Below are 26,273 nucleotides of genomic sequence, written 5' to 3' on the forward strand. Positions count from 1 at the left end.
CCCCCCCACACACCCCCCAAACACCCCCCCCACACACCCCACCCCCCACCACACACCCCCCACACACAACCCCCCAGCACACACCCCACACCCCCCCCCCCCCACACACACACACACACCCCACACACACACCCCCCCACCCCCACCCCACCACCCCCACACACCCCCCACCCCCCACCCCAGCCTCAGCCTCCATCCCCCCCCCCCCCCCCCAGAGCAGTCTGTGCCTCTCTCTCTCTCTCTCACTCACTCCCTCCTGAGAGGTTTGGGGCAGTTTTGATCGCCTCTCTGTGCGGTGCGGTGCGGGTGTTGGTGTTGGAGGCGGTGTTGGTGGCGGTGTTGGTGGAGGCGGTGGTCGGGGGTAGCGGTGGTGGCGGTGGCGGTGGGGGGGGGTCTCGGCTTTAATCCTTCACTATTCCTCCCCACGCGGCCGAGGACCTGACACTGGCTGCGTCCCGGATCAGTCGGAGGAAGCGGGTGGTCGGGGCGGCCATCGGAGTGGCGATGGTCCTACTGCTCCTGATCGCCATTCCGCTGCTGGTGCAGAGCGCCAAAGCCTCCGCTCATTACGAGATGCTCGGGAGCTGTCGGATGGTGTGTGAGCCCTACAGCCCACAGCCCGGGGCCACGGCAGCCGAGGCCATCCAGGACCTGACCCTCATGTCCCCACCGCCCTTCCTCCACGGGGGCCGAGGGGAACAGGGGCGCCGGGGCCGAGTGGGACCCCGGGGACCCCCCGGAGAGCCCGGCGCCCCGGGGCCGAGGGGTCCCCCCGGGGAGAGAGGGGACGCGGGGAGACACGGCGTGTTGGGAGCCTCGGGCACCGGTACCTTCAGTACCTCCTTCCACAGCCCCAGAATCGCCTTCTACGCGGGTCTCAGGAAACCACACGAAGGGTATGAGATCCTGAAGTTTGACGATGTGGTCACCAACATCGGGAACCACTACGAAGCCTCAACCGGAAAGTTCACCTGTACCGTCCCCGGGATCTACTTCTTCACTTACCATGTGCTGATGAGAGGGGGCGACGGGGTCAGTATGTGGGCAGATCTGTGCAAGAACGGTCAGGTAAGTCACCCCCTCCCCCCCCCCCCCACCCCCCCAACTCCACCCCCACCCCCCCCAACTCTGCCCCACCCCACCCACCCCCTCCCCAACTCTGCCCCCAACTCAACCCCTTCCTTCTCCCAGAAAAAGTTTCTCAGACTTTACTCCGCGGTCAACAGAGGGACATAACTTCATCTCCTGACACACAGAGAGGGGGAGAGAGAGAGAGACAGAGAGAGAGAGACACAGAGAGGGGGAGAGAGAGAGAGACAGAGAGAGAGACACACAGAGAGGGGGAGAGAGAGAGAGACAGAGAGAGAGACACACAGAGAGGGGGAGAGAGAGAGAGACAGAGAGAGAGACACAGAGAGGGGGAGAGAGAGAGAGACAGAGAGAGAGACACACAGAGAGGGGGAGAGAGAGAGAGACAGAGAGAGAGACACACAGAGAGGGGGAGAGAGAGAGAGAGAGAGAGAGAGACACAGAGAGGGGGAGAGAGAGAGAATACAGAGAGGGGGAGAGAGAGAGACAGAGAGAGAGACACAGAGAGGGGGAGAGAGAGAGGGAAAGGGAGACAGAGAGAGAGAGAAAGACTGACACACAGAGAGGGGGAGAGAGAGAGACAGAGAGAAAGACAGAGAGCGAGAGAGAGAGACACACACAGAGGGGGAGAGAGAGACAGACAGAGAGACAGACAGAGAGGGGGAGAGAGAGACGGATAGACTGACACAGAGAGAGAGAGACTGACACAAAGAGAGAGAGACAGACAGACGCAGACACAGAGAGAGAAAGGCGGAGATAGACGGAGAGAGAGAGATATACACAAACACGGAGTGAGAGAAACAGAGAGAGAGAGAGAGAGAGAGACGGCGAGAAAGAGAATGTGGTACAGTTCACATTTCAGTTGAGAATTGGAGAGTTGTGTGACTGACAGTTTGTGGGAATAGTGCGGATGGAATGTTAAATTCGATGAGATTTAAGTTAAAAGAAAGGATTTTTGTCGTCAGCGAAACAGTGCACAAACACATCCAACAGCAGCGAAACCAGTCCCACCTTCACCTGTTACTGAACACCAGTGTATAAAGTGGGACTCAACACAGGAATGTCACAGCATCTTAGCCTTGAGATATTGTCTTATCATTTCGCCCACAAAATAGACAGTCAATTCACTTTAAGGTGTGGATGTAAAGGAGAGGCAATTAAGGGGGACTTTAACGGGGGGGAAATGGGGGAATATCATCTTCATAGAGTTAAAAAAAAATCTCGTTTTTAATACCTAACGGAGAGAGAGAGTTATCACCAAAATACGTTTAAAATGTCTGAAAAAATATTAGTGATAAAAAGTGTGACATCTGCCCCGACTCACACACCGTGTGGAGTGGGCAACATTTAAAAAAAAACAATAATAATAATTTGGTCACTTCAGCCCACGGCTGTTTGTGGGGTCGCTGCTGTGCGTAATTTGCTGCCGCGTTTCGCCCATAAAATATACAGTCAATTCACTTTACAGTGTATTCTGTGAAGCGCTTTGAGATGTGGCAAAGACGTGATCGGGTGCTGTGCTGTGTCAGATCAGTTATATTGGCTTCGATTGCCGTGATTCACACACAAATCATTAGTCCAGCACTTGACGTCTGCTTTAGGGGGGGAGGGGAGGGGGGAAAGGGGTCGTGTGTGTGTGTCAGGAGATGCGTCAGGAGATGATTGTGTCACCACCTCAGGGTGCTGCTCACAACATGGGATGTGTTAGTTAGTGCTCGAGAGCGCGAGCCGTGGTTTAGGTCAGTCGGGCCTGAGTGTCACTTGTACTGGACACACACACACACACACACACAGGAGTGGACAGGGGCAGAGAGAAGCCATTGTTGTCTGGGACTGAATAGAGCTGGTGGGCGTATTGGTGAAGAGACTACGAGAGGCATCCGATAAACTGAAGTCAGATAGAAAATTGTAACAAGATAATATTCGTAATATTTGGGGGGGAAATTCAGAAGAAATCTACGCCAATACTAGAGACGGTTGACGCAAGAAATGTTGATTCATTCAAACACAGATTAGATAGTTTTCTTTTAGGAAATAACATAGGATGTAGTTCATAGGGAGTTTGGGACAGATGTGCAGGCGACCGCCAGGAAGGATGGACCTTGGTCTTTTTACACCTAGCATTTCTTACGTTCTTATAATTTTGTATTATAAGACGTTTCACCCACAAAATACACAGTCAATTCACTTGATATCTGTGAAGCGCTTTGAGGCATCTCAACAACGTGATAAGGTGCCATATCAAATGCAAGGGTTATTATTATTGTTGTTATTATATATCTGCTGTATACGTTCAGACTCGGATCAAGAAGTGATATTAACTTAGACTTACTGCTGCTCCTAAATGTACGTATGTGTGAGTGTGTGAGATGGTGTGTGAGTGAGATGGTGTGTGTGAGATGGTGTGTGTGTGTGAGATTGTGTGTGTGTGTGTGTGAGATTGTGTATGTGTGTGTGTGAGATAGTGTGTGTGTGTGTGTGAGATGGTGTGTGTGAGATGGTGTGTGTGTGTGAGATTGTGTGTGTGTGTGTGAGATTGTGTGTGTGTGTGTGTGTGTGAGATAGTGTGTGTGTGTGTGAGATGGTGTGTGTGAGATGGTGTGTGTGTGTGAGATTGTGTGTGATAGTGTGTGTGTGTGTGTGTGTGAGATGATGTGTGTATGTATGTAATCACTCATGAGCAAAAGATTGTAATCCTGACCCACTGTGTCCTGTGGGTTTAGTCAGTCCTGCAGTGGGGACAGTTTGCAATGGGTTCCCACATACTCCGGGTTCCTGACGGGCTTTTTAGTAAGCTCTGACATGATAACGGGTGCAGGTAATTTTTACTATCAAACACTAAATGCAGCAACTGTAAGATGTTTGTCTGGATAATACGCCGTCTAAATCTGAACTACTTATTATTCAGCTATTTATGATGGAAAAAAGCCAGCCTCCCCGACCTGCTGTACTCATTACTTCTCAGCTGGAGTCCAGTGAGAGAGGCAGGATCCAGACTGTTAAGGAGCCGTCTCGATGGAGCACATTTTTTACCTGCCTTCTGCAGCTGGGTTTCCCTCAGCCCAGAGCCCTTACACAACGTAAGGCAGTAAGGAGTCCTGTAGCTCAGTGGATAGACCACTCGCCTCGCAAGCCAGAGGACCCGGGTTTGATTCCCGGGCAGGGTGGAAGTTTCCTTACTCCACACACACGCCTCTGTTTACTGAGCAGTCAGTAGGAACCCGGTTGTTAATCGATTGGCGGATCGCTTTTCTGGGGGTAATAATCCCTTCAAAATAATAATAAATTAAAAAATAATAATAATAATAAATTGATCACTTCAATCCACGACTGTCTGTGAAACGCTGCTGTGCGCAATTGGCTGTCAAGTTTCACCCACAAATATACAGTCAATTCACTTTATAGTATATTCAGTGAAGCGCTTTGAGACGTCTCAAAGACTTGATAAGGCGCTGTGTCAAATGCAAGGATTACTATTATTATTATAAGCCCATGTTATTCCGTCTCCCTTACACTTCATTTAATTGCTTCCCCAAGTAGCGAGCTAATTCTTGTTCTGCGCCATCACCTCCGTGGGTAAGTCATTCCTCCTATTACTAACTGGGGCCAAGGATTCTTCCCCCTCTGCTCCTGTTAACAACAACTTGCATTTATATATTATCCTTCCCCCGGGAGGAATGAATCTGGATTTAGGTGAGATGGGTGTGAACATTCAGGGAGAGAACAAGCATTCCATTCCACACACAGTTACCTGTTTCCGTGTCGGTGGAATGTATAGGTGGAACTCTCCGTGTTATTTGGACCCTCAGTGATGGGTTTCCACGTGTGTCTGACACACGGCTGATCTAATAAATTCCGTATTATGGGCTTCATTTTATCTTAAAAAGGCAGGTGTCTTGAGAGAGGAAAAAGGACTGTGCAAATGGCATGAAGTTATTTTTATAACGATTTATATTATTTATTCAGTAATGCCGTGTTCAACTCAAACTGCAAGACACAAACCTTAAACAGATTCAGCTTTACATCATTGAGTTAATAATAATCCTCGCATTTGGTACAGCGCCTTCTCAAGTCACCAACACGCCACAAAATGCTTCATATAATTTACTGCAAGATATAGTGACTGTGTATTTTGTAGAAAAACTCACAGCAGGTGTTCCACAAATGGCTGTGAAGTGTGAGCAGTTTTATCTGGGGAATTGTTGGCCAGGACACCGGGTTGGAGAGAGAAACACCCTTCTCTAGATGTAGTTATCTACCTAAAGACTCGTATTCCTGGGGATTTCTTTCCCTGATTTCTGACAAAAATATAAGCCGCTGAATTAAATCTATTAACCATTGTATTTCCAGTTATCGCCTGGTCCCCCTTTCCCTGCACTTTGCTGTGTGGACTGAGCCCCAGACAGCGGGGCTATTGGATGGCACAAGAAGGCTTTTTTTTACAAAATATATATATTTATTTGTAAACAAAAATATTTACGCTTATCTCAAAACAGAAACAAATCCTGTGACAGAACGAAGAGACGCAACATGTTGTTTTCCCTTTACAGGACAGGAGCGACGTCTCAAAGACGTGATAAGGCGCTATATCAAATGCAAGGATTAGTATTATTATTATAAAGAGTTGTCTCTGCGCACTCCACTTGGTGGAGGGGTTACAGGACGCAGTTAGAAATGGGGTCTTGTACCCCCCCCCCCCCCTTATGGGGAGTGCAGACAGGCTAACAATGCACAGGATATGCATACTTTTTTTATGAGTCTCCCTTTAAGCAGCGGAGAAGCACCACTATGTGCAGCACAAACATGCAACCGCTCACAACCCGACAATGACACAATTAGTGAACAGGAGCAAACACAGAGGTAACATTGATTGAAGGCCCGTCTGCGTGTTTGGGCTCTCCATAAGGGATTCCTGACATTGGTTGGGAAAGGGCAGATTTTATATAGAGATCAAAGTGTGGCCTGGAATTGATTCCCCATCTGTTACTCCACCGCAGCTCAATCACAGAACACACTTAATTGCTCCTGTCCCAGCATCTTGTTTGTATAATATTGCAGTTGTCTTGTCTTTTTTTCTGATGCGTTTTTTTCTCTCTCTCCTTTCTCTCTCTCTCTCACACGTTGCTGCTTTGTTCCATTGATTCCATTTCATCGCAGTTAATGTACTTTGATTTGGAATTTTTAAAAATAATATTAATAAAACTTGCATTTGATACAGCACCTTATCACGTCTTCGAGACGTCTCAAAGCGCTTCACAGGATACACCATAAAGTGAATTAACTGTAGAGTTTGTGGGCAAAACATGGTGCCAATTGTGCACAGCAGCGTCCCCACAAACAGTCATGGGTTGATTGACCAAATTATTATTAGTAGTAGTAGTATTTTTATTCTTTCTTTCATTTATTGTACTGTGTGCGAAGCGCTCTGGGACTCTACCCTGTGTGAGGGGCGCTCTGTAAATGCAAGTTGTTGTTGTGCGTTCACAATAAAGTCTAACTTCCCAATGTGTGCGCGGGACACGAGAGCTGTTGGCGAGGAGGGCCTGGTGAAGGACGATCTGTCCTGCAAACAAACACGCTGTCATCTCAGCCAGCGCCTGATCTATGTCGTGGTGGGGCTTAGCTTCTCGGCATTTAGCCACATTGCCTTGAGATCAATTGCCCCATAATTAAAAGGACAAACCCATTCTTGCTGTGTTTACAAATCATACTGACAATGGAAAAGGAGCTGGTGTGATAATGAGTGCCTTGCTGTCAGTTGCTGTCATTTTTGCTTCTGGGGCAGAAGATGGTGGTTTCATTGAGCTCACAGTCCAGGCTGACACCCCATGGCATTGCCGGGGGCAGCACTGGAGGAGTTGTCCTTCAGGTGAGATGTTTAACTGGTTTCCAGTTTGGTATCCCGTCTGAAACGACAGGGTTTCACTGTAAATGGTGGTTGAGCTCCCCACTATTACACAGACGTTTACAGGAACATAAGAAGATTCAAGGTCCATCTGGTTTGTCTTTCACCATCACTTGCACACATCCCAAACTTTATACTGTATCCCCCAGATATTATTCCCTAACAGAAATCTATCTAATTTGTTCTTGAACGAATCAACATTTTCTTTCCACCTGTCTCCCTCGGGAACCTGTTCCACACATTTACTTTGTGTGCACTTTTCCGGGGGTAATAATTCCTCCAAAAAAAAATAATAATTTGGTCACTCAATCCACGACTGTTTGCTGCCGAATTTCGTTTCGCCCACAGAATATACAGTCACTACACTTTACAGTATATCCTGTGAAGCGTTTTGAGATGTCTCAAAGACGTGATAAGGCGCTGTATCAAGGATTATTATTATCATTGACTCCTCATGCTAACACTAGACACTGGCGACTGGCACCAGACCAGATTGTACTGCGATACTTGAAGTGTAAATTGCTATGTAGTGAAGTAGATCGTCATAAATTAAAACTTTATACAGCCATTTAAATGGAAATCAGACAGGATAATGGGACGATTTTACTCCCACTTACACATAAAGTTTATTGGATAAATATTTAATGTTTCCTTTGAAATTACTTTTGAGGCCTTTAAACTGCAACTTAAATCAGTTTAACAGCGAGTAAACCGCTCTATGTGTCTCATGGTGTTAATACAAGTTACATCGGTATAAGCATTAATGTTTATGCAGCAGTTGGATTGATTGGTGTGTGTTGTGTTTACATGGGCCACAATCGAAACCAGTTCAGCTGGGATTCCAGGCGTTGTGGTGTCTGAGTCCCTTGATTTTCATGGGTAAAATACCTTCCCTCTGTCAAACCAGTTTCATAGAATCTTACAGCAGAGAAAGAGCCCATTCAGACCATCTTTGAAAGAGCCGCCAACTAATCCCACTCCCTTTAGACTAAACTGCTAAACAAGGACACTGCTGTGCCCAATTGGCTGCCACGTTTCGCCCACAAAATACACTTTATACACTTTCTTGTAGTGACTAAAATCGGGCACTTTGTGTCCCTTCGATGAGAAGTGTCTTGTGCTCAGGTCAGGCCCTGGGAGCGCTGTGAAATGTGGCTGATCTAATTCTGGTTTGTGACTGAACTTGTTACTGATTGTGACCCTGAACGATGGTCTGGGATGTTCTGCAGCAAGTGATTTCCAACCTTTTGTTGGCCGTTTGGAGCAGAGCGAAACCTTGGGCAAGTTTCCTTACTCCACACGCCTGATAATAAACCCTCGAGAAAAAAAAACAATAATTATTTGGTCACTCAATTCACGGCTGTTTGTGGGACGCTGCTGTGCACAATTGGCTGCCGCGTTTCACCCACAAAATACACAGTCAATTCACTTCACAGTATATCCTGTGAAGTGCTTTGAGACGTCTCGAAGATGTGATGAAGCGCTGTATCAAATGCGGGGATTATTATTATTATTTATTATTATTGCTATTATTATTTTCTCACCTGAGATCAAGGTGCTGAGTGGGTGGTTGCAGTGTTGTGGCTGAGACATTTGAAGCACAATAATAAAATAATAATCCTTGCATTTGATACAGCGCCTTATCACGTCTTCGAACGTCCCAAAGCGCTTCACAGGATGTACTGCAAAGTGAATTGACTGTATATTTTGAGGGTGAAACGTGACAGCCAATTGCGCACAGCAGCGTCCCACAAACAATGTGTAGGGATAATGTGCTGAGTTGCTTGAATTTCTGATACCGAAATAATCAGGTAATTGTGATCCTGGTGGAATCCAGGCTGAGCTTTTACAGTAGCGAGAGAGAGGAGACGAGTAGCAAGAGCCTGAGAGAGAATCACAACAACAACAAGGTTCACACGGCTGTCAGTGTAATATTGGTTGAGGTGGAAATTGTGGCAAGTCCTGGATTGCCAGTCGCTAACTCCAGCATTTTATATATGTCATCTGGAGCCTGATCCAGTTTTGTATTGTAGGTTTCTGTCAGCAGCCGGCATGTGAGGCTCTTCAAATAATCATTATTTCATTGGCAGAATTGGTTGATGTGCTGAGGATATTCAGATACAGTATAGAGAGTCTAGTGGTTATGTGTACATCATCTGCCTTCAATATCATAATTTTGCAGGTTCCTTACAGGGCAGTTTTTTCCTCCACACCTTTTCTTGGCTGTTTGTGTCACCAGCTTTCCCAGTGTCAGCTCATCCAGTAACTACACGTCTGTGGCTGCATCACTGGGGGCAGGAAATCCCCAGCGCCTTTTAAGCGCTCTGAGATGCTACCCTGTGTGGAGGGTGTTTAGTGCATGTTGTAGTTGTTAACCCTACAAGCCAGGGTCCTAGATGGACAAGCTGCGGGAAAGCTTAGCCAGACAGTGATATCAGTGGCCAAGCAATGTGTGGGTTTAGCTGGTTAGACTCCAACATTTATCCCAACACACACTCTGGGTTTCCCCCACACCAAGCCTTGGCTCTTGCCAATCTGCGCCTAATACTTTCTGGAATTAGGTGAGCAAGAGGCGTCCCTCCAGGGAGAGAGAAAGAGAGAGAGAGAGAGCGCATTCCATTCTGACAATCTCTCTCTGGGGTTCCCAGGTGTCGGTGGGAGGCCGGGAATTCTCAATTGGGTTTGGAGACTCTTAAGCAACAGTGATGGGTTTCTACGTGACCAAAAAAATGGCTCCAACCAATTAGACCTGACATTGCGATCCAGGCAGAGATCTGGCCAACGTTTCAACAATTTCAATCACTCAAGGCTCGCCCGCAACTTTGAAGATGAAAATAATACGAATCAATACCGTTTATTGCCCCCAAATCATTGAGATGAGGAACAAGCCACGACACAAGCACACACACAGTTTCTCACTGCTCATAATAATAACAATCCTGGGATTTGATACAGTGCCTTATCACCTCGTTGAGACGTCTCAAAGCGCTTCATAAAATGTAGTGTGAAGTGGAGTGACTGTGTATTTTGTGGGTGAAAAGTAGTGTGGAGAGTACTTTCCCATCCTCCTGAACCAGCAGAACAGTTTAATGTCTCATCCAAACTCTCAGCCGTCTAACAATCTTTCTGGTGAATCAGCCACTGTATTGTACTCCCGCGGTCAGTGTGATGTTCGTTGCTTGTTGCTCTGTGACTGCTGGGATGAACCTCACAAACGTGAAATAGCCCACAACCCACCTGCACAGACAGCAGCGCTCTCTGAAATGCTGAACTAATCTTTTCATTCACACCCCTTGTTCCCAATGTCCTCTCAGTGCTGAAAGCTGGTGTAAACCTCCTCAGTAGTCAGTAGCAATAACAGGAGAGGAGACGGGGAGAGGGAGAAGAGTAAAAATTAAAAGGCTCCCATTAGTGCAGTTGTCAGATTCCGATAGTGAGATGTGGGCGGAGGTGGACAGAGGTCAGAAGGTTTTCTTTCACCACTGGGACTTGGATTAGCAAACCAGAACGCCAGGGTGAAAGCCTTCTCTCTGTGGAGATTGTGAGCAAAAAGCGTTGGGGCAAGATCAAGTAAGAGCTCAGGATGCAGCAGAAAACTGTCCATAATTCAGCACTAATTGGCATTAATTAGGCCCTCTGACTGGGAAGGAAAGTGGACGTGTCACTGTGATGCAGTGAAGGGCTGGGGTGAGGGCAGGATGAGGGAGCTCGGAGCTCGGGCTTCCTGCTCGAGACTGGAGGGAAAGTGTTGGGGAGGGATATTCGTTTCGCCACAAAATACACAATCCCATTCACTTGTCCGTATATTCTGTGAAGGGCTTTGAGACGTCTCAAAGACATGATCGCTTTTCCGGGGGTAATAATCCCTTCAAAAATAAATAATAATAATAATTTGGTCGCTTCAATCCAGGGCTGTTTGTGGGACGCTGCTGTGCGCAATTGGCTGCCGCGTTTCCCCCACAAAATATACAGTCAATTCACTTTACAGTGCATTCTGTGAAGCGCTTTGAGACGTCCCGAAGACGTGATCAGACGCTGTATCAAATGCAAGGATTATTATTATTGTTGTTATTATTAGATGTTGGCAGCCATGACCCGGGGAGAGAGAGCAAACATTTCCAGTGACCGACTCATTTCATTTCAACCCAAGTGAAAAGCGATTTGAGACGCAAAGTGGTTGGTTCTGACTTTTAAAACGTGCCCAGAGGTTGTCTAATAAGTCACTGGTTAATGAGCTGCCAGTTGAGCCTGGCCTGGCTGCTGTATTGATTTGATTCTGTCTCAGAACTGGCCGTGTTAACCTGACTGCAAACAGGCAGTTGACTTTAATATGGATATTAACACGGTGTGTGTCACTCGCCCTCAATAATTCTTGAAACGCGGCTTTTTTGACCCCCAACTGTCCTTTCTAGCCCACATCCGAGCCATAACCCGCTCTGCCTTCCCCCACCTCGGCAACAGTAACCTCATCCAAGCACTTATTTCATCCAGGCTTGACTAAGCCAACTCCCTCCTTGTTGGCCTCTCCAACACTTCCCTCCATAAGCTGCAGATCATCCAGAACTCTGCAGCCTTTGTCCTCTCCCGGACCAGGCTCCGTGACCCCATCTCCCCCACCCTCACCCAAATCCACTGCTCCCCATCCCCCAGAGGATAGAATTCAAAATCCTTGTCCTCGCCTTCAAGGCCCTCCACGGCTTTGCTCCCTCCTACATCTCTGACCTGCTCCCTCCTACATCTCTGGTCCTTATCAAACTGCCCGCTCAGTCCGCTCAGCAGGCACCATTGGCGGTCGGGTCTTCAGCCTCTCTGTCCCCACCCTTTGGAGCTCCATCCCACAGTCCCTTGGGTGGGGGCAGAGTGGCAGAAGGCCCGCCTGCCAATGGTGGGCGAGCAAGGCAGGCGACATGAAGCAGGCTGGAGCCCGCTGAGCGGAGGGAGCGAGCAGGATGGTAGGGGGTTAGGAGGTCACTCAGGTAGGGGGGAGCAAGACCATGGAGGGCTTTGAAAGTGAGGACCAAGATCTTGAACTGCATCCTCTGTGTAATGGGAAGCCAGTGGAGTCGGGTGAGGATGGGGATGTTAGTGCGGGAGAGGACATGGGCTGCAGAGTTAGTTCTGGATGAGCTGCAGTCAGTGGAGGGAGGAGTTGGGGGCCGACAAGCAGTGAGTTTGCATAGTCGAGCCTCAATGTAATGAAGGTGTGTGTGAGGGTCTCGGGGGGTGCGGTGTGAGACAGTGGCGGAGCCGGGCGAGGTTGAGGAGGTGGGGAAGGCAGAGCAGGTCATGGCACAGATGTGGGGTAGAAAAGATAGTTGAGGGTCAAACAAGACCCCAAGGTTCGGGACTGGCTCAGTGAGGGGGAGTGAGCCCCATGGATGGTGGCGCTGTCAGCGCCTGAGGTGAGGAGGCGCTGACGGGAGCCAATCAGAAGCCTCGGTCTGGTTGACGTTGAACTGAAGAAAGTTGGCTCTCATCCAGGACTTGACGTCTGACAGACATTGTGTCAGGACAGCAGTGGGTCCTGGAGTCGAGGGGGGAGGCAGAGAGGGAGAGTTGGGTGTCATCCCTTACATGTGGAAGTTGACCCCATGTCTGCGGATGATGTCACCAAGAGGGAGCATATAGATGTTGAAGAGGAGACAAGGACAGAGCCCTGAGGAACGCCGCACAAGACGGTGCGGGGGCTGGAGAAGCCGTTTGTGGAGATGAAGTGGGGGGGGGTGAGAGGTACAATCTGAACCGGTCAAGGGCAGAACCGTGAAGGTTGAGGTGAGAGGAGAGGTGGTGGATGAAGATAGAATGGTCAACGGTGTCGAAGGCAGCAGAGAGGACGAGGAGGCTGAGGGAGCCCTGGTCGCAGATGGACAAAATGTCATTTGTCACTTTGATCTGAGCTGTTTCTGTGCTGTGGGCGGTCCGGAAACCCGATTGGAAGGGTTCATGAAGGGAGTGCGGGAGAGGAAGAAGAGAAGCTGGGAAACAACGACTTGTTCCAGGACCTTGGAGAGGAAAGGGAGGTTGGAGATGGGGCGACAGTCTGAGAGCAGGGATTGGTCCAGGAAGGGTTTTTTAAGGATAGGAGTGATGATGGCCATTTTTAAAGTGGTGAGAATGGTGCCAGTGGACAGAGGGTTTTGATGGCTATCAGTAGAGGGGGAAGGAGGTGGAGCTGAGAGGTAAGGAGAGGGGTAGGGATGGGGTCGAGGGAGCAATTGGTCGGTTTCATGTGGGTTATGGTGATGGTGAGAAAGGAGGGAGCGACAGGTTCGAAGGTGTAGAGAGGGGGTTGGGTAGGGGCCGTGGTGAGATAGGGAGGGGGTAGTAGAAGGAAGGGCAGAAGCAGCTGAGCGGATCTCCTCGACTTTGGTTTTGAGGAAGTCCAGCATCACCTCGCAGTTGGAGCAGAGGATGGGTGAAGCGTGACAGGGTGGGCAGAGGAGCCGGTTGGTGATGGAGAAGAGGAACCTGGGGTTGTCCTTGGCCTTCTGGATTGTTTTGGAGTAGAAAGACGATTTAGCGGATGTGAAGGCGGAGCGGTAAGATTTGATAAGATTTTGGGATATCCTCCTGATGTGAAAGGCGCTGTGTAAATGTCATTTATTGTTGTTGTTGTTAAAGTGCAAGGTTAGGTTGATTGAGTGCTATATATGGGAAGCACTGACCACATCTCCCCGGTGTCGGGCTGTGTATTTTTGTGAGTTTCTCTGTATTGAGGCTGACTTTTCACGCTCACTGATAATTCACCCAAATCTCACACATTCTATGAATGTGTAAAATGCTACTTTTTTAAAATATGTTTGTTATTAAAATACAGAGCATTTCAGGGATCTCATTGCAAAGTGATCTTTGCCACAAATACAGTCACTACACTTGACGGAAATGCGCGTGTTGAGAGATTTTCTTTGTTCAAATAATCTATCTGCTCCGACCTACTAACCCCCTCCCTACCTGCCCGTACCCTCCGTTCCTCTGGCTCCGGTCTGCTCCACATCCCCCGCCCCAACCGCCCTACCATCGGTGGCCTTCAGCCTCTCAGCCCCGAGGCTCTGGAACTCCATCCCCCAGTGCCTTCGCCGCTTCCTCCCTTTCCTCCTTCAAGGCCGGTCTCAAGACCTTTCTCTTTGACCGTACCTTCAGCTCCGCTCTCGACTCTCTACCCCCTCCTCGCTCCCTCCCTCCCCTCACCCTGACCATTTCCCCCCAATGCTCGGGTCCTGACCCAACTGTCCAGTGCCTTGGGACGTCCTCCCGACGTGAAAGGCGCTCTATAAATGGAATCTTGTTGTTGTTGTTGCTGACACTGCATTTTAACCGTAATATATAATAATAATCCTTGCATTTGATACAGTGCCTTATCACGTCGTTCAGACGTCTCAAAGTGCTTCACAGGATAATTTGTAAAGTGAATTGAATGTGTATCTTGTGGGATTTAAACTGTAATCTAACCACATTTTAATTTCACACAGGATATTAAATAGTCGGCCTCTTATTGTTGTGCTACCAGCAATGTATTGGAGGGTGAAATTAAAAAAATTTAAATTACTATTTGCTAAATATTGTCTTAAACTACACACCTAGACAACAACGGTAACTAGACAGAGAGAGAGAGAGCTCTGGAATACCACGCAACAACAATTCCTGAGCAAGTAGAGAGCATTGAACAAGTCATTTGTATTCTGTTGGAATATCTGCTTGTCTTTTCCTCTCGCCAGTGGATCTGGATACCGCTTGGTTAATAAGACCCCAAGTTGTTGCAGGTCGCTGTGGGAAACAGCTGCTGTTAAAAAGAAGTAAAGGAAACACAACAACAATCTTTGTGATGAGCCAGACGGAACAAAGATGCTCCATCGCCCCCAAATACACACAGCTGATATGGGGAGGGTCACCTACTCACAGAGAAATGGGCAAATTCACCTCCCTCCTCCTTTGTCAGTGATAGATTTTATACGGAATTACAATAATCCTTACATTTGATACAGCGCCTCATCACATCTTCGAGACATCTCAAAGCGCTTCACAGAATATTCTGTAAAGTGAATTGACTATATTTTGTGGGCGAAACGAAATGCGGCAGCCAATTGCGCACAGCAGCGTCCCACAAACAGTCGCGGATTGAAGTGACCAATTTATTATTCACACACAAGTACTTACACTACACTTAGCTCAGCACATCAGTGTGATGTTTTATTAGCTTTGCCGAGAGATAATAATAATTAATAATAATGTTGCACTTGATGTACCACGAAAAGCCTATTAAGGTTTACTATGAGGTGTAGTGGCTGTATTTATGGGTAATGAATGTGTGAAACGCAGTGTGGTTTAAGTAAATGATAATAAGGATTTGATCCCTCAATCCACGGCTGTTTGTGGGGACGCTGCTGTGCGCAATTGGCTGCCGCGTTTCATCCACAAAATACACAGTCAATTACAGCATATCCTGTGAAGCGCTTTGAGACGTCTCCATAACGTGATAAGGCGCTGTATGCCAGGATTATTAAATATTATTATAAGTGTTAAGATTATCACCTACATCTTTCTGCTACTTTAATATGGGAGAGAGTGGTGTCGCTCAGTACGATCCACCACCCCTAACTCCCCCCACCCCCCACCCCACCCCGTTGTTCCCCTAACTGTCCAGTGACCTGAGAAGCATTCAGTAACTGAGCAGCCAGATTCCACTGAGGGAGTGTGAGATCTGCAGTGGGGTGGAAACTCCACTGTTAGATTGATCTCATCACCAGGAGTTTGACCCTTTGATCCTATGATGAATGAACAATGCACAGTTGGGCCACAAAGATACAGATGACTTTCTGATGCTGTGCAGTGAAGCACTTGCAAATAAACCCAAACCCCCAATTAATGTGATAACCAAAGGAGCCTCTGTTGCCTTGTGTAGTGGACCAGTGAGCCTCATTATACTGCACTTCGTACAGCAGCACTGTGTGCAATTAGAAGCAGAATTACTAGTTGGGGGGAATAAACAGCTCCTCACAGCATTTACACCACGTAGGCTACTGTGATCCTCTGCGTGTGAGGAAAAGGACGGAATAAATAACTGAGGGAAACATTTAAAAATCGGGGATGGAGTTTTTTACTGGAACAGAGAAGGTTAGAGAGGGGATGTAATAGAGGCTCATAATATTCTGAACAGTGTCAAGAGGATAACTAGTGAGCAATCATTCTTACTCGTTAATAAACAGGTAACCAGGGGGATGCATTGAGCTCAGGATTGTTACTGGAAGAAATAAAGGGAGGAAGTTAGATGATTTTTTTCACTCAGCGCTTTATTAGAAGATGATACAAGTGATTGTTAAGTGGTCGTAACATTTAAAAGGAATTCAATAAGTATTCGAAGAGAAACGAGATCGAGTGGAAAGCTCAGTGTTAGATTAGTGCTGGAGGAGCTCACCACATAGGCTTCTGTGAAAGGACTCCTGACCTGAACAGTAATTAGCACCTGAGCTGCGATCATTTTAATAAGAAGGTTTAAATGGTCCTCTTATAGTCTCTCTCCCCCAGCGTTTCACTGACTAATCTTTTTTTATTGGCAGCCAGGTGTCTGACACACTCGGAAACCCATCACTGTTGCTCAAGAGTCTCCAAACCCAACTGAGAATTCCCACATCCCACCTACACATGGAAACCCCAGAGATAGACTGTTGAAATGGAATGAGCTCTCTCTTTCTCTCTCTCTCCCCGCTCCCCTTGGAGGGACGCAACCTGCTCACCTAATTCCGGAGAGTATTAGGCGCCGGGTTGGGTGGAGACTCCAATTGGGCTTGGGCTTCCCAGACTACGGAAGGGGCTCACATTAAACAGGACCAGTCCAGTTGCTCCCCAGGTCCACGATCCAACAACTCCCTGATCATCATTGTTGCTGAGCACACTGTCTCGTCTCACGGGTGAGTGATGGGGAAGTGTCGGAGGGCTGGAGACATCTGTGGAATTTTACACAGTCAGTATCATATCGTCATCATCCTGTGGAGTCCTGTAGCTCAGTGGTTAGAGCACTCACTTCGCAAACGAGAGGACCCGGTTTGATTCCCGGACGGGGCAAAACGTTAAGCAAGTTTCCTTACTCCACACCCCTTGTTTACCAGCAGTCAGTAGGAACTCGCTTGTAAGTCGATTGGGGGATCGCTTTTCAGGGGGTATTAATCCCTTCAAAAATAAATAAACATAATAATAATTTGGTCACTCAATCCACGACTGTTTGTGGGGACGCTGCTGTGCGCAATTGGCTACTGCGTTTCGCGCACAAAATATAGTCACTGCACTTCACAGTATACCCTGTGAAGCGCTTTGAGACGTCTCGAAGACGTGATAAGGCACTGTATCAAATGCCAGGATTATTATTATTATTATCATCAAACATAACAGCTCCACAATAAACATAAATCAGCCGAACAGTGAGGACTGTAAAGCTTAAATGTCTTTCCCCACATCTTGGGTACATGAGGTTTGAGGATCGACGTAGAGACATGACACCAGAAAGAGAGACACGGAGACAGACAGCCGCAATCTCTACTTAAAGACACAAGTGGAGATTAAAAACAATGTGTATAAATGCAGCATGCATTTGTACATATTGTGCATGCCATGAGCATGCCTGCTCTTTAATTCTTGGCATTAAATGACTGTTTGGGCTTCAGGGATGGTTAAAACACTATTGATTGTTGCTCCAGCCCTCGCAGCAATCTCTCAGCATGCCGACCCGGACAACAGGCGATCGATAGCAGGACAATACCAGACAGTTCTATCTGATTGAAGCCAGATTGTTTTTTTCCTGCTCGGGAGTTGGAAGTGGATCTGAGATGCTTCTCTCGAGGCATTGCCCCCTTTTTTATCCATTCTGCTAACGTAACCTGATTGGAGTCGGTGGCTCTGGGCAAACACAAGCCTTTCCTCCCGTTGACAGGAGTCCTGCGCCAGCAAGGAATGCCCCACAAACAGCGACAACGGCTTACACTTACACCGCACCACCTTCCGCAGGGCGGCGCCTCAGAGCGTTTGGCAGTGGCGGAGCGCAGTGGGCGCCAAGCTGGGGGTGGGGGGGGAGATCGGGGGGAGGTGATCGTAGGCTCTGGACGAATAGGAAGGTCTTCAGGTGCGAACGGAAGACGGGGAAGGCTGGGGGGTGGGGGTGAGGGGGCTGGGGGGGGCAATGAGGCGGAGGGATAAAGGGAGAGTGTTCCAGATTTTCGGGGCTTAGCAGCTGAAAGCGAGGGATGGGTAGGAGGTTGGAGCCGGTCGAACGGGGGGGGCAGTGGGTAGCGGGTTGGCAAGTCAGCAGGTCTAATAGCTAGGGAGGTGCCAGGGCGTGAAAGGGCTTGAAAAACGAGGGTGAGGATCTAAGGACTGAGTTAGGGCTCAGTTTGGAGAGACTCTTGCCTTGGTTCGGCTTTCAACCAAACTCTGGAACGTTCCACCTGAATCCCTCCACCCTGGCCCCGCATTGCCTATCTTCACGTCGCACCTGAAGACTTTCCTCTTTGACCGCATCTATGGAACCCTCCCCTGTCTCCTCGGCTCCACGTCAAACTCCGCCATTATTAAGCCGGCGAGACACTGCCCTGTGTGAGCGGCACTGGGTGTAAATGCAAGTTGTTGCTGTTGTTGTGTTGTATTGCATTGGTCGCTTTGCTGGTGAGATGTGCAGAACTGACGTGATTTGGAAGCTGACAGTTTGCTCCGGCCTCATATCAGCTGCCTCACCTTGTGTATGTGTGTACTGTAAGCTCAGTGTGTGTGTACTGTAAACTCAGTGTGTGCACTGTAAGCACAGTGTGTGTACTGTAAGCAGTGTGTGTACTGTAAGCACAGTGTGTGTGCACTGTAAGCAGTGTGTGTACTGTAAGCACAGTGTGTGTGTACTGTAAACTCAGTGTGTGTACTGTAAGCTCAGTGTGTGTACTGTAAGCAGTGTATGTGTACTGTAAGCACAGTGTATGTGTACTGTAAGCACAGTGTGTGTGTACTGTAAACTCAGTGTGTGTGTACTGTAAGCACAGTGGGTGTGTACTGGAAACACAGTGTGTGGATGTGTATGTAAGCAGTGTGTGTGTACTGTAAGCACAGTGGGTGTGTACTGGAAACACAGTGTGTGGATGTGTATCGTAAGCAGTGTGTGTGTGCACTGTAAGCACAGTGTGTGTGTGTATTGTAAGCACAGTGTGTGTGTGTATTGTAAGCACAGTGTGTGTGCACTGTAAGCACAGTTTGTTTACTGTAAGCACAGTGTGTGTGCACTGTAAGCACAGTGTGTGTAGTGTAAGCACAGTATGTGTGTGTAGTCTAAGCACAGTGTGCGTGTGTACCACAAGCTCAGTGCGTGTATTGTAATCTCGGTTCGGGTACTGTAAACTCAGTGTGTGTGTGTGTGTAGTCTACGCACAGTGTGTTTGCTGTAAGCACAGTGTGTGTGTGTAACAACAACAACAAAATGACATCTATAGAGCGCCTTTCACGTTGGGAGGACGTCCCAAAGCGCTGAACAGTCAGATGTCAAGGCCCGAGCATTGAGGAGGGGTGGGGTATGAGGGGTGGGGGAGGGGTGAAGGAAGGTAGAGAGGTGGGAGGGAGGCCAAAGGCACGGTCGAAGAGAAGGGTCTTGAGACCGACCTTGAAGGAGGTGAGGGAGGAAGCGAGGCCAAGGGACTGTGGGATGGAGTTCCAGAGTGTGGGGGCAGAGAGGCTGAAAACCCGGCCACCGATGGTAGGGCAGGTCGGGCGGGAGATAATAATAATAATAATAATAATCCTTGCATTTGATATAATAATAATAATAATAATAATAATCCTTGCATTTGATATAATAATAATAATAATAATCCTTGCATTTGATATAATAATAATAATAATAATCCTTGCATTTGATATAGGGCTTTTCACGTCGGGAGGACGTCCCAAAGCGCTTCACAGAACACACTGTAAAGTGAATTGACTGTATATTTGTGGGCGAACGCGACAGCCAATTGCGCACAGCAATGTCCCACAAACAGTCGTAGATTGAATATGACCAATTTATTATTGTTTTGGTTTTGGAGGGATTATTATTAGGCTCTGTGTGGAGTAAGGAAACTTGCCCGAGCTTTCGCCCTCTGCCTGGAATTGAACTCAGGTCTCCAGGAGTGGGCAGGTTGGTAGGGAGTCAGCAGATCAGAGAGGTAGGAGGGGGCAAGGCCATGGATGGCCTTAAAGGTGAGGACGAGGATCTTGAACTCGATCCTCTGGGGGATGGGGAGCCAGTGGAGTCGGGTGAGGGTGGGAGTGATGGGGTCACTGGTGCACGAGAGTACATAAGCTGCAGAGTTTTAGATGATCTGCAGTTTGTGAAGGGAAGAGTTGGGAAGGCCGATGAGGACGGAGTTCCTAATCGAGCCTTGATGTGACAAATGTGTGGGTGAGGGTTTGGGGGCCTGAGGGGTGAGGCAGTGGCGGAGTCTGGCAATGTTGCGGAGATGGTGGTGGGCAGTGCCGGTCATGGCGCGGATGTGGGAGAGAAAGGACAGTTCAGGGTCAAACAAGACCCCCAGGTTCCTGACCGGCTCAGTGAGGGTGAGTGTGCAGCCGTGGAGGCTAATGCTGCCAACGCCCGAGGTGCGGAGGCGCTGACGCGAGCCAATCAGGAGGGCCTCTAAGCACAGTGTGTAGTGTACGCACAGTGTGTGTGTGTAGTGTCAGCACAGTGTTTGTGTGTGTAGTGTACGCACAGTGTGTGTGTGTAGTGTCAGCACAGTGTGTGTGTGTAGTGTACGCACAGTGTTTGTGTGCAGTGTCAGCACAGTGTGTGTGTAGTGTCAGCACAGTGTTTGTGTGTGTAGTGTCAGCACAGTGTTTGTGTGTAGTGTACGCACAGTGTGTGTGTGTGTAGTGTACGCACAGTGTGTGTGTGTGTAGTGTACGCACAGTGTGTGTGTGTGTAGTGTACGCACAGTGTGGCAGGAGGAGGGTTGAGCGGGTTGTGTTAGTGAAGGTATTGATCTGTGTGGATCTCCGATAGATGTGTCCGTTGGTGTAACTCGCGCTGCTCTCTCACACTGACAGGTAGTGCCTGAAAGGGAAATCCAGGTGCCAGGTGAGATGACAATAATCACCTGTCCCCCTTTGGGGCTTTGCTGCCAACAGCTTTTTGTAGGATTTCCTTGTGTTTTGAAGAGCTGGGTCGTGATCTGTGGTTTGAATGTGGAACCAGTTTCCTTCCAGGACATTTTGCTCCTGACCAGCGTTAGATAATCAGCCGTTATGGACCGGCCAATAAAATACATTTTTTCGTGAATTCATATTTCTTGATTTATGACCCGAATCAGGAAACATTCAATCAAAAAAAGCCCAAAATAATCAAACACAGACTTACATTTCGCCCACAAAATATACAGTCAAACTCACTTGACAGTGTATCCTGTGAAGCGCTTTGAAACGGATCGAAAATAAGTGCTAAGGCGCTAACATCAAATGCCAGGATTATTGAATGCGAGATTCCTTAAGGAAAACAGGCTCATTATTGGGAGGGGGGGGGGACACCTCACCGGACACGGAACACCGTGACGCTGACCTGAGCTCCCACGGGAATCCTCCAAACGACTATCCTCTCCCACCAGATTAGCCGCGTGAGGTGAGCGGAGAGCAGATTGCTCCCAGCGCAGGTCTGAAGGCTGGATGACAACCTCAGTTAGTCAGTGGATGTTCTCAGAAGAGAGAAGCGATGGCAGTCTCGCTCACCTCCCAAAGAGGCAGAGGCCAGACAATGTACTGTAGACCAGCTGTCCAACTCACTGGAGCAATGTGCCGACAGCTATTCCTCTAGACTACGAGTCAGCTTTGTGCTGTGGCATCCCCAGCCTGCCTTGAGGACAGGTTACCCGCTGGCCTGTCGCTGCCGCGGCTGTGAAACATTAAACACAAAATACAATAATACATGGAGAGACATCACCAAACCCCATGGTCGGCAGCACCAGCGGCTCCACGGCAGAAATACAGGACGTAAAATTAATAACAATCCTCGCATTTGATACAACAGCAAGATTACATGTGTATAGCGCTTTACACGTCGGGAGGATGTCCCAGGACGCTGGATAGTGACAGCATTTCAGACCCGAGCTGGGGTCAGGGGGGAGAGGGGAGGGGAGGGGAAGGGGGGTGGCCGATGGCACGGTCGAAGAGGAGGGTCTTGAGAAGGGACTTGAAGGCTAAGGAGGGGGCGAGGCGGAGTGACTGGGGGATGGAGTTCCAGAGGTTGGGGGCAGAGTGGCTGAAGGCTCTCCCGCCTATGGTGGGGCAGGTGGGTCGGGGGACGTGGAGCAGCCAGAGCCGGCTGAGCGGAGGGAGCGGGTGGACTAATAGGGGGTTAGGAAGGAGGGAGGAGTTGGGAAGGCCGACAAGTAGGGCGTTAACAATGCCTTATCACGTCGTTGAGATGTCTCAAAGCGCCTCACAGGATACACTGCAAAGTGTAGTGACTGTGCTTTGTGGGTGAAACAATTGCGGTAGGCAGTTGCGCACAGCGATGTCCCACAAACAGTCGTGGATTGAGGAACCAAATTCTTCTTATTATTTTTTTGGGGGGAGGGATTATTACGTACGAAAAGTGATCCGCCAATCGACTAACAACCGGGTTTCTACTTCCAGCGAGGTCAGCAGAGGCGTGTGCGTGTGTGTGTGCGCGTGGTGTGTGTGCGTGTGTGTGGAGTAAGGAAACTTGCCTTATTTAGAAATAGTGTATTCTAGACTTATGTTTACAATATCCTCTATCCCCTCTCCTCCTCCTCCCCTCTCCCCCACCCTCCGTCCTCCCCCACTCCCTCTCTCCCCCTCCCCCCCCTTTCTCCCCTCCACCCCCTTTGCTTTGTGGTCAGTGAAGCATTCTCCTCGGATGTCAGATGACAGACAGACGCACTGTCAGATGGCTGTAGCTAGTTGCTAGATCCAGACATTGTCACTCTCTTGCTCTCTATTTCTCCAGACTTCCTTCACCCGAGCAAACACGAACAAGGCAAGGGAGCTGTAACATTTTATGTTACGGTGGGGAGGGAGGGAGACGAGGGTGAGAAAAGGCTTAACATCGCTTCTTAAACTGCACGATTGATCATGTGTTGAGGATGTGGAGGGGAGAAGCAATCACAACAGGTTGGCTCTGACAGCTGATACCTTGGGAGCTGTCAACAGGGAGACGAGGGGACCATCATCACACAGGCAGTGTGGACCTTGGCATCACAATGTGTTTCTGTCACGCACCAAATCATTGCAGGTTTGGATCAACTCCAACACCTAGACATTGTCAGACTCCGCCACTGTCAAGCACCTCCAGGACCTGCCCCAGGTGACGGGCGCTATATAATAATAATAATAATCCTTGCATTTGATGCGGCGCCTTATCATGTCTTCGAGACGTCTCAAAGCGCTTCACAGGATATACTGTAAAGTGAATTGACTGTATATTTGTGGGCGAAACGCGGCAGCTGATTGCAGACAGCAGCGTCCCCACAAACAGCTGTGGATTGAAGTGACCAATTTTATTATTGTTTTTTTCTTGAGGGATTATTATCAGGCGAGTGTGTGGAGTAAGGAAACTTGCCCAAGGTTTTGCGCTGCCAGGAATCAAACCCAGGTTTCTCGCTTGCGAGGCGAGTGCTCTACCGACTGAGCTACAGAAGTCCTGAAAGGCAGAATAACCTACACCGGTGCAGAGGAACATATAACCAACCAAACATCTCGTCACAATGTTTAATAAATGCAAGTTGTTGTTGTTGAAGTGAGCTGCCAGCCACACTCCTCCTACGTCATCAGGATGTGATATATCTGTTCCCAAGGAAGTGTAACGGGATCTTACTGGGTTTCCAATCTGATCCCAGAGGCAGGGCGTCCCATGGAATTCTTAATAAGGATTCCCATCCGGGATGGGCCCAAACCTTAGGCAAGTTTCCTTACTCTACACACATACCCACACACACACAGAGACACAGCCACACCCACACACACACACATATGCACACACTCACCCATACACTCACCCACACACAAGCACATGCACACACACACACACACACACGCCCCTCTGTTTATCCGGCAGTCGGTAGGAACCTGGTTGTCAATCGATTGGCGGATGACTTTACCCGGGAGTAATAATCCCTCCAAAAAAATAAACAAGTGAATAAGAATTTGGTCACTTCAACCCACGGCTGTTTGTGGGGACGCTGCCGCGTTTCGCCCACAAAACACACAGTCGCTACACTTTACAGTATATCCTGTGAAGCGCTTTGAGACGTCTTGAAGATGCGATGAGGCAGGCGCTGTATCAAATGCAAGGATTATTACTACTATTATTATTGTTATTATTCTCCGCCGACATTCACTGAGAAAATGTAGTGATCCTTGAGGAAAGTGGGGACCAGTTCCCACTCCCCCGTCCCCTTCACCTCTCTAGCTCTGACTCTCTCTCTCTCTCTCTTGGTTAGGTGCGAGCGAGTGCCATTGCCCAGGATGCTGATCAGAACTATGATTACGCCAGTAACACGGTGATCCTGCACCTGGACGTCGGGGACGAGGTCTACGTCAAACTCGATGGCGGCAAAGTGCACGGCGGCAACAACAACAAATACAGCACCTTCTCTGGGTTCATCATCTACCCCGACTGACACCCCTCCCCCACCCCCTCCCCCCACCCCACTCCCAACCCCAGGCCCAACAAGGCACCACCTTCACGCTCCTTCACACAGTCGAACGGAGCCTGGAATTGGCAACCACCCCCCCTCCCCAATCCCATTCACAAACCCAATCCCATTCCCAATCTCCAAACCCAATGGGTCCATATGGAATCTCTCGAGTTTCATTCCTCACACAGCAGTTGGTATGATTTGTGCTGGAGCTCACCCACACTGAGGTTTCCTGTCCTGTGACAGGTCGGCCATTGACAGTGGTAAACACTTGAGGTGTCATTGGTGTTTAGTGTGGAATCCCAAAGCCATGAGCGAATGAATGGCCATTAGAGATGTCCTTTGCACCTTGCTGTTTCAGGCGAGTCTCTGTGTGTGTCCGCAATACGTTTGTTTTGTCCTTTTTATTTCAGCCCCAAAATTCTCGACCTTGATTGTGCGCTTTCTGCAGCTAACGGTTCCATTCTTAGATAATCCCCAAAGGTCGAGAGTAGGATTGTGCACCCATTCTGTCAGTCTTGGAAAATAGTCCCCCCTCTCTGCCTTCACCTCCCTCGCTTACCCACTCCTCGCTCATCCCCTCCCTCCCCCCTCTCTTCCCCCCTCTTCATCCCACCCCCCACTCTGCACTTTAAGCTCCTTCCCTTCAGATGTTAGCTGTGGAATTGGAGTTATTGGAGAAAAAGGTAAAGCAAAGATTCCTCCTAAAGGTGAGGTTAGAAATGTGGGAGCGCAGCAGCGCAGGGCAATACTCCCGCTCCTGCTTTCCTCCTGGGAAGCTCTTCCTTGCCAGCCGGCAAAGCATGATGGGCCGAATGGCCTCCTTCCCCTCGAAGCTTTGGAATGGCATCACTCAGTCTTCCCTTCCTTCTACAAGCTGCGGAGTTGGTGTTAGCTCTCACTGCTTGGTTTATCCTCTGGTCCTCTTCCTCCTCCTCTTCCTCCTCCTCTGCAGCCTCATTGGTGCCCTCCCTGCCCAGCCCTGCCCTGCCCAGTGAAACCCTCCCCTGCCCAGCACTGCCCTCTGCTGCACTGCCCTGCCTACCCTTATGCTGCTCTACCCTGTGCTGCCTTGCCCAGCATCCCTTCTCTGCCCTGCTCTTGCCCAGCGCAGCCCTGCTCTGCCCTGTGCTGATGCCTGGGTTTTATCCACAAACAGAATGGATCAAACTTTGTGGGATTTTCATTTGAAACCTTTCAGTTTTCCTCCCTCTCCTCTGAGCTCCCCAGGGGAGACCTGCCTGAGACCCGGGGCTCGGTTACTCTTGTCTCCCACTGCCCCCCAATCAGCAACTGAACCAGGTCCATTCACTGTCAGAATGTCAATCCGCCAGGGTTCCTGCACCTGATCAGTTTCCACACACATCCCATCCCAGCTCATCCATCTCATCCCGTCCCAGCTCATCCCATCCCATCTCATCCCACCCCATCACTGTAGTGCTTGGCTGTTAGTAAGATCTTTGTGTCTGATCTGAAAGGAAGTGACTCCGTTTAACGTTTCATCTGAAAGACGGCACCTCTGACAATTCAGCCCCCACCACAGCACCACACTGGAGTGGAGTGTCAGAAAGCCCGACTGATCTGTTCCTCCCAGAATCCCAGCCTTTGCCGCGCTCACACAGTCC

The 26,273-nt window shown here is 48.9% G+C and overlaps 1 protein-coding gene across 1 annotated transcript; it reads left to right on the top strand.

Annotated features, from left to right (window-relative positions):
• The first annotated feature begins 498 nt into the window (after nucleotides 1-498).
• Nucleotides 499-24,630, top strand: LOC121850945 (complement C1q-like protein 2). The gene is made up of 2 exons (XM_042344305.1): nucleotides 499-1,068; nucleotides 24,451-24,630. The coding sequence occupies exons 1-2, from the start codon at nucleotides 505-507 to the stop codon at nucleotides 24,628-24,630; spliced, it is 744 nt and encodes a 247-aa protein (XP_042200239.1). The 5' UTR covers nucleotides 499-504.
• The last annotated feature ends 1,643 nt before the right edge of the window (nucleotides 24,631-26,273 follow it).

Source organism: Callorhinchus milii, unplaced genomic scaffold (assembly GCF_018977255.1).
Source record: "Callorhinchus milii isolate IMCB2004 unplaced genomic scaffold, IMCB_Cmil_1.0 Scaffold27, whole genome shotgun sequence".
Taxonomy (NCBI): domain Eukaryota; kingdom Metazoa; phylum Chordata; class Chondrichthyes; order Chimaeriformes; family Callorhinchidae; genus Callorhinchus; species Callorhinchus milii.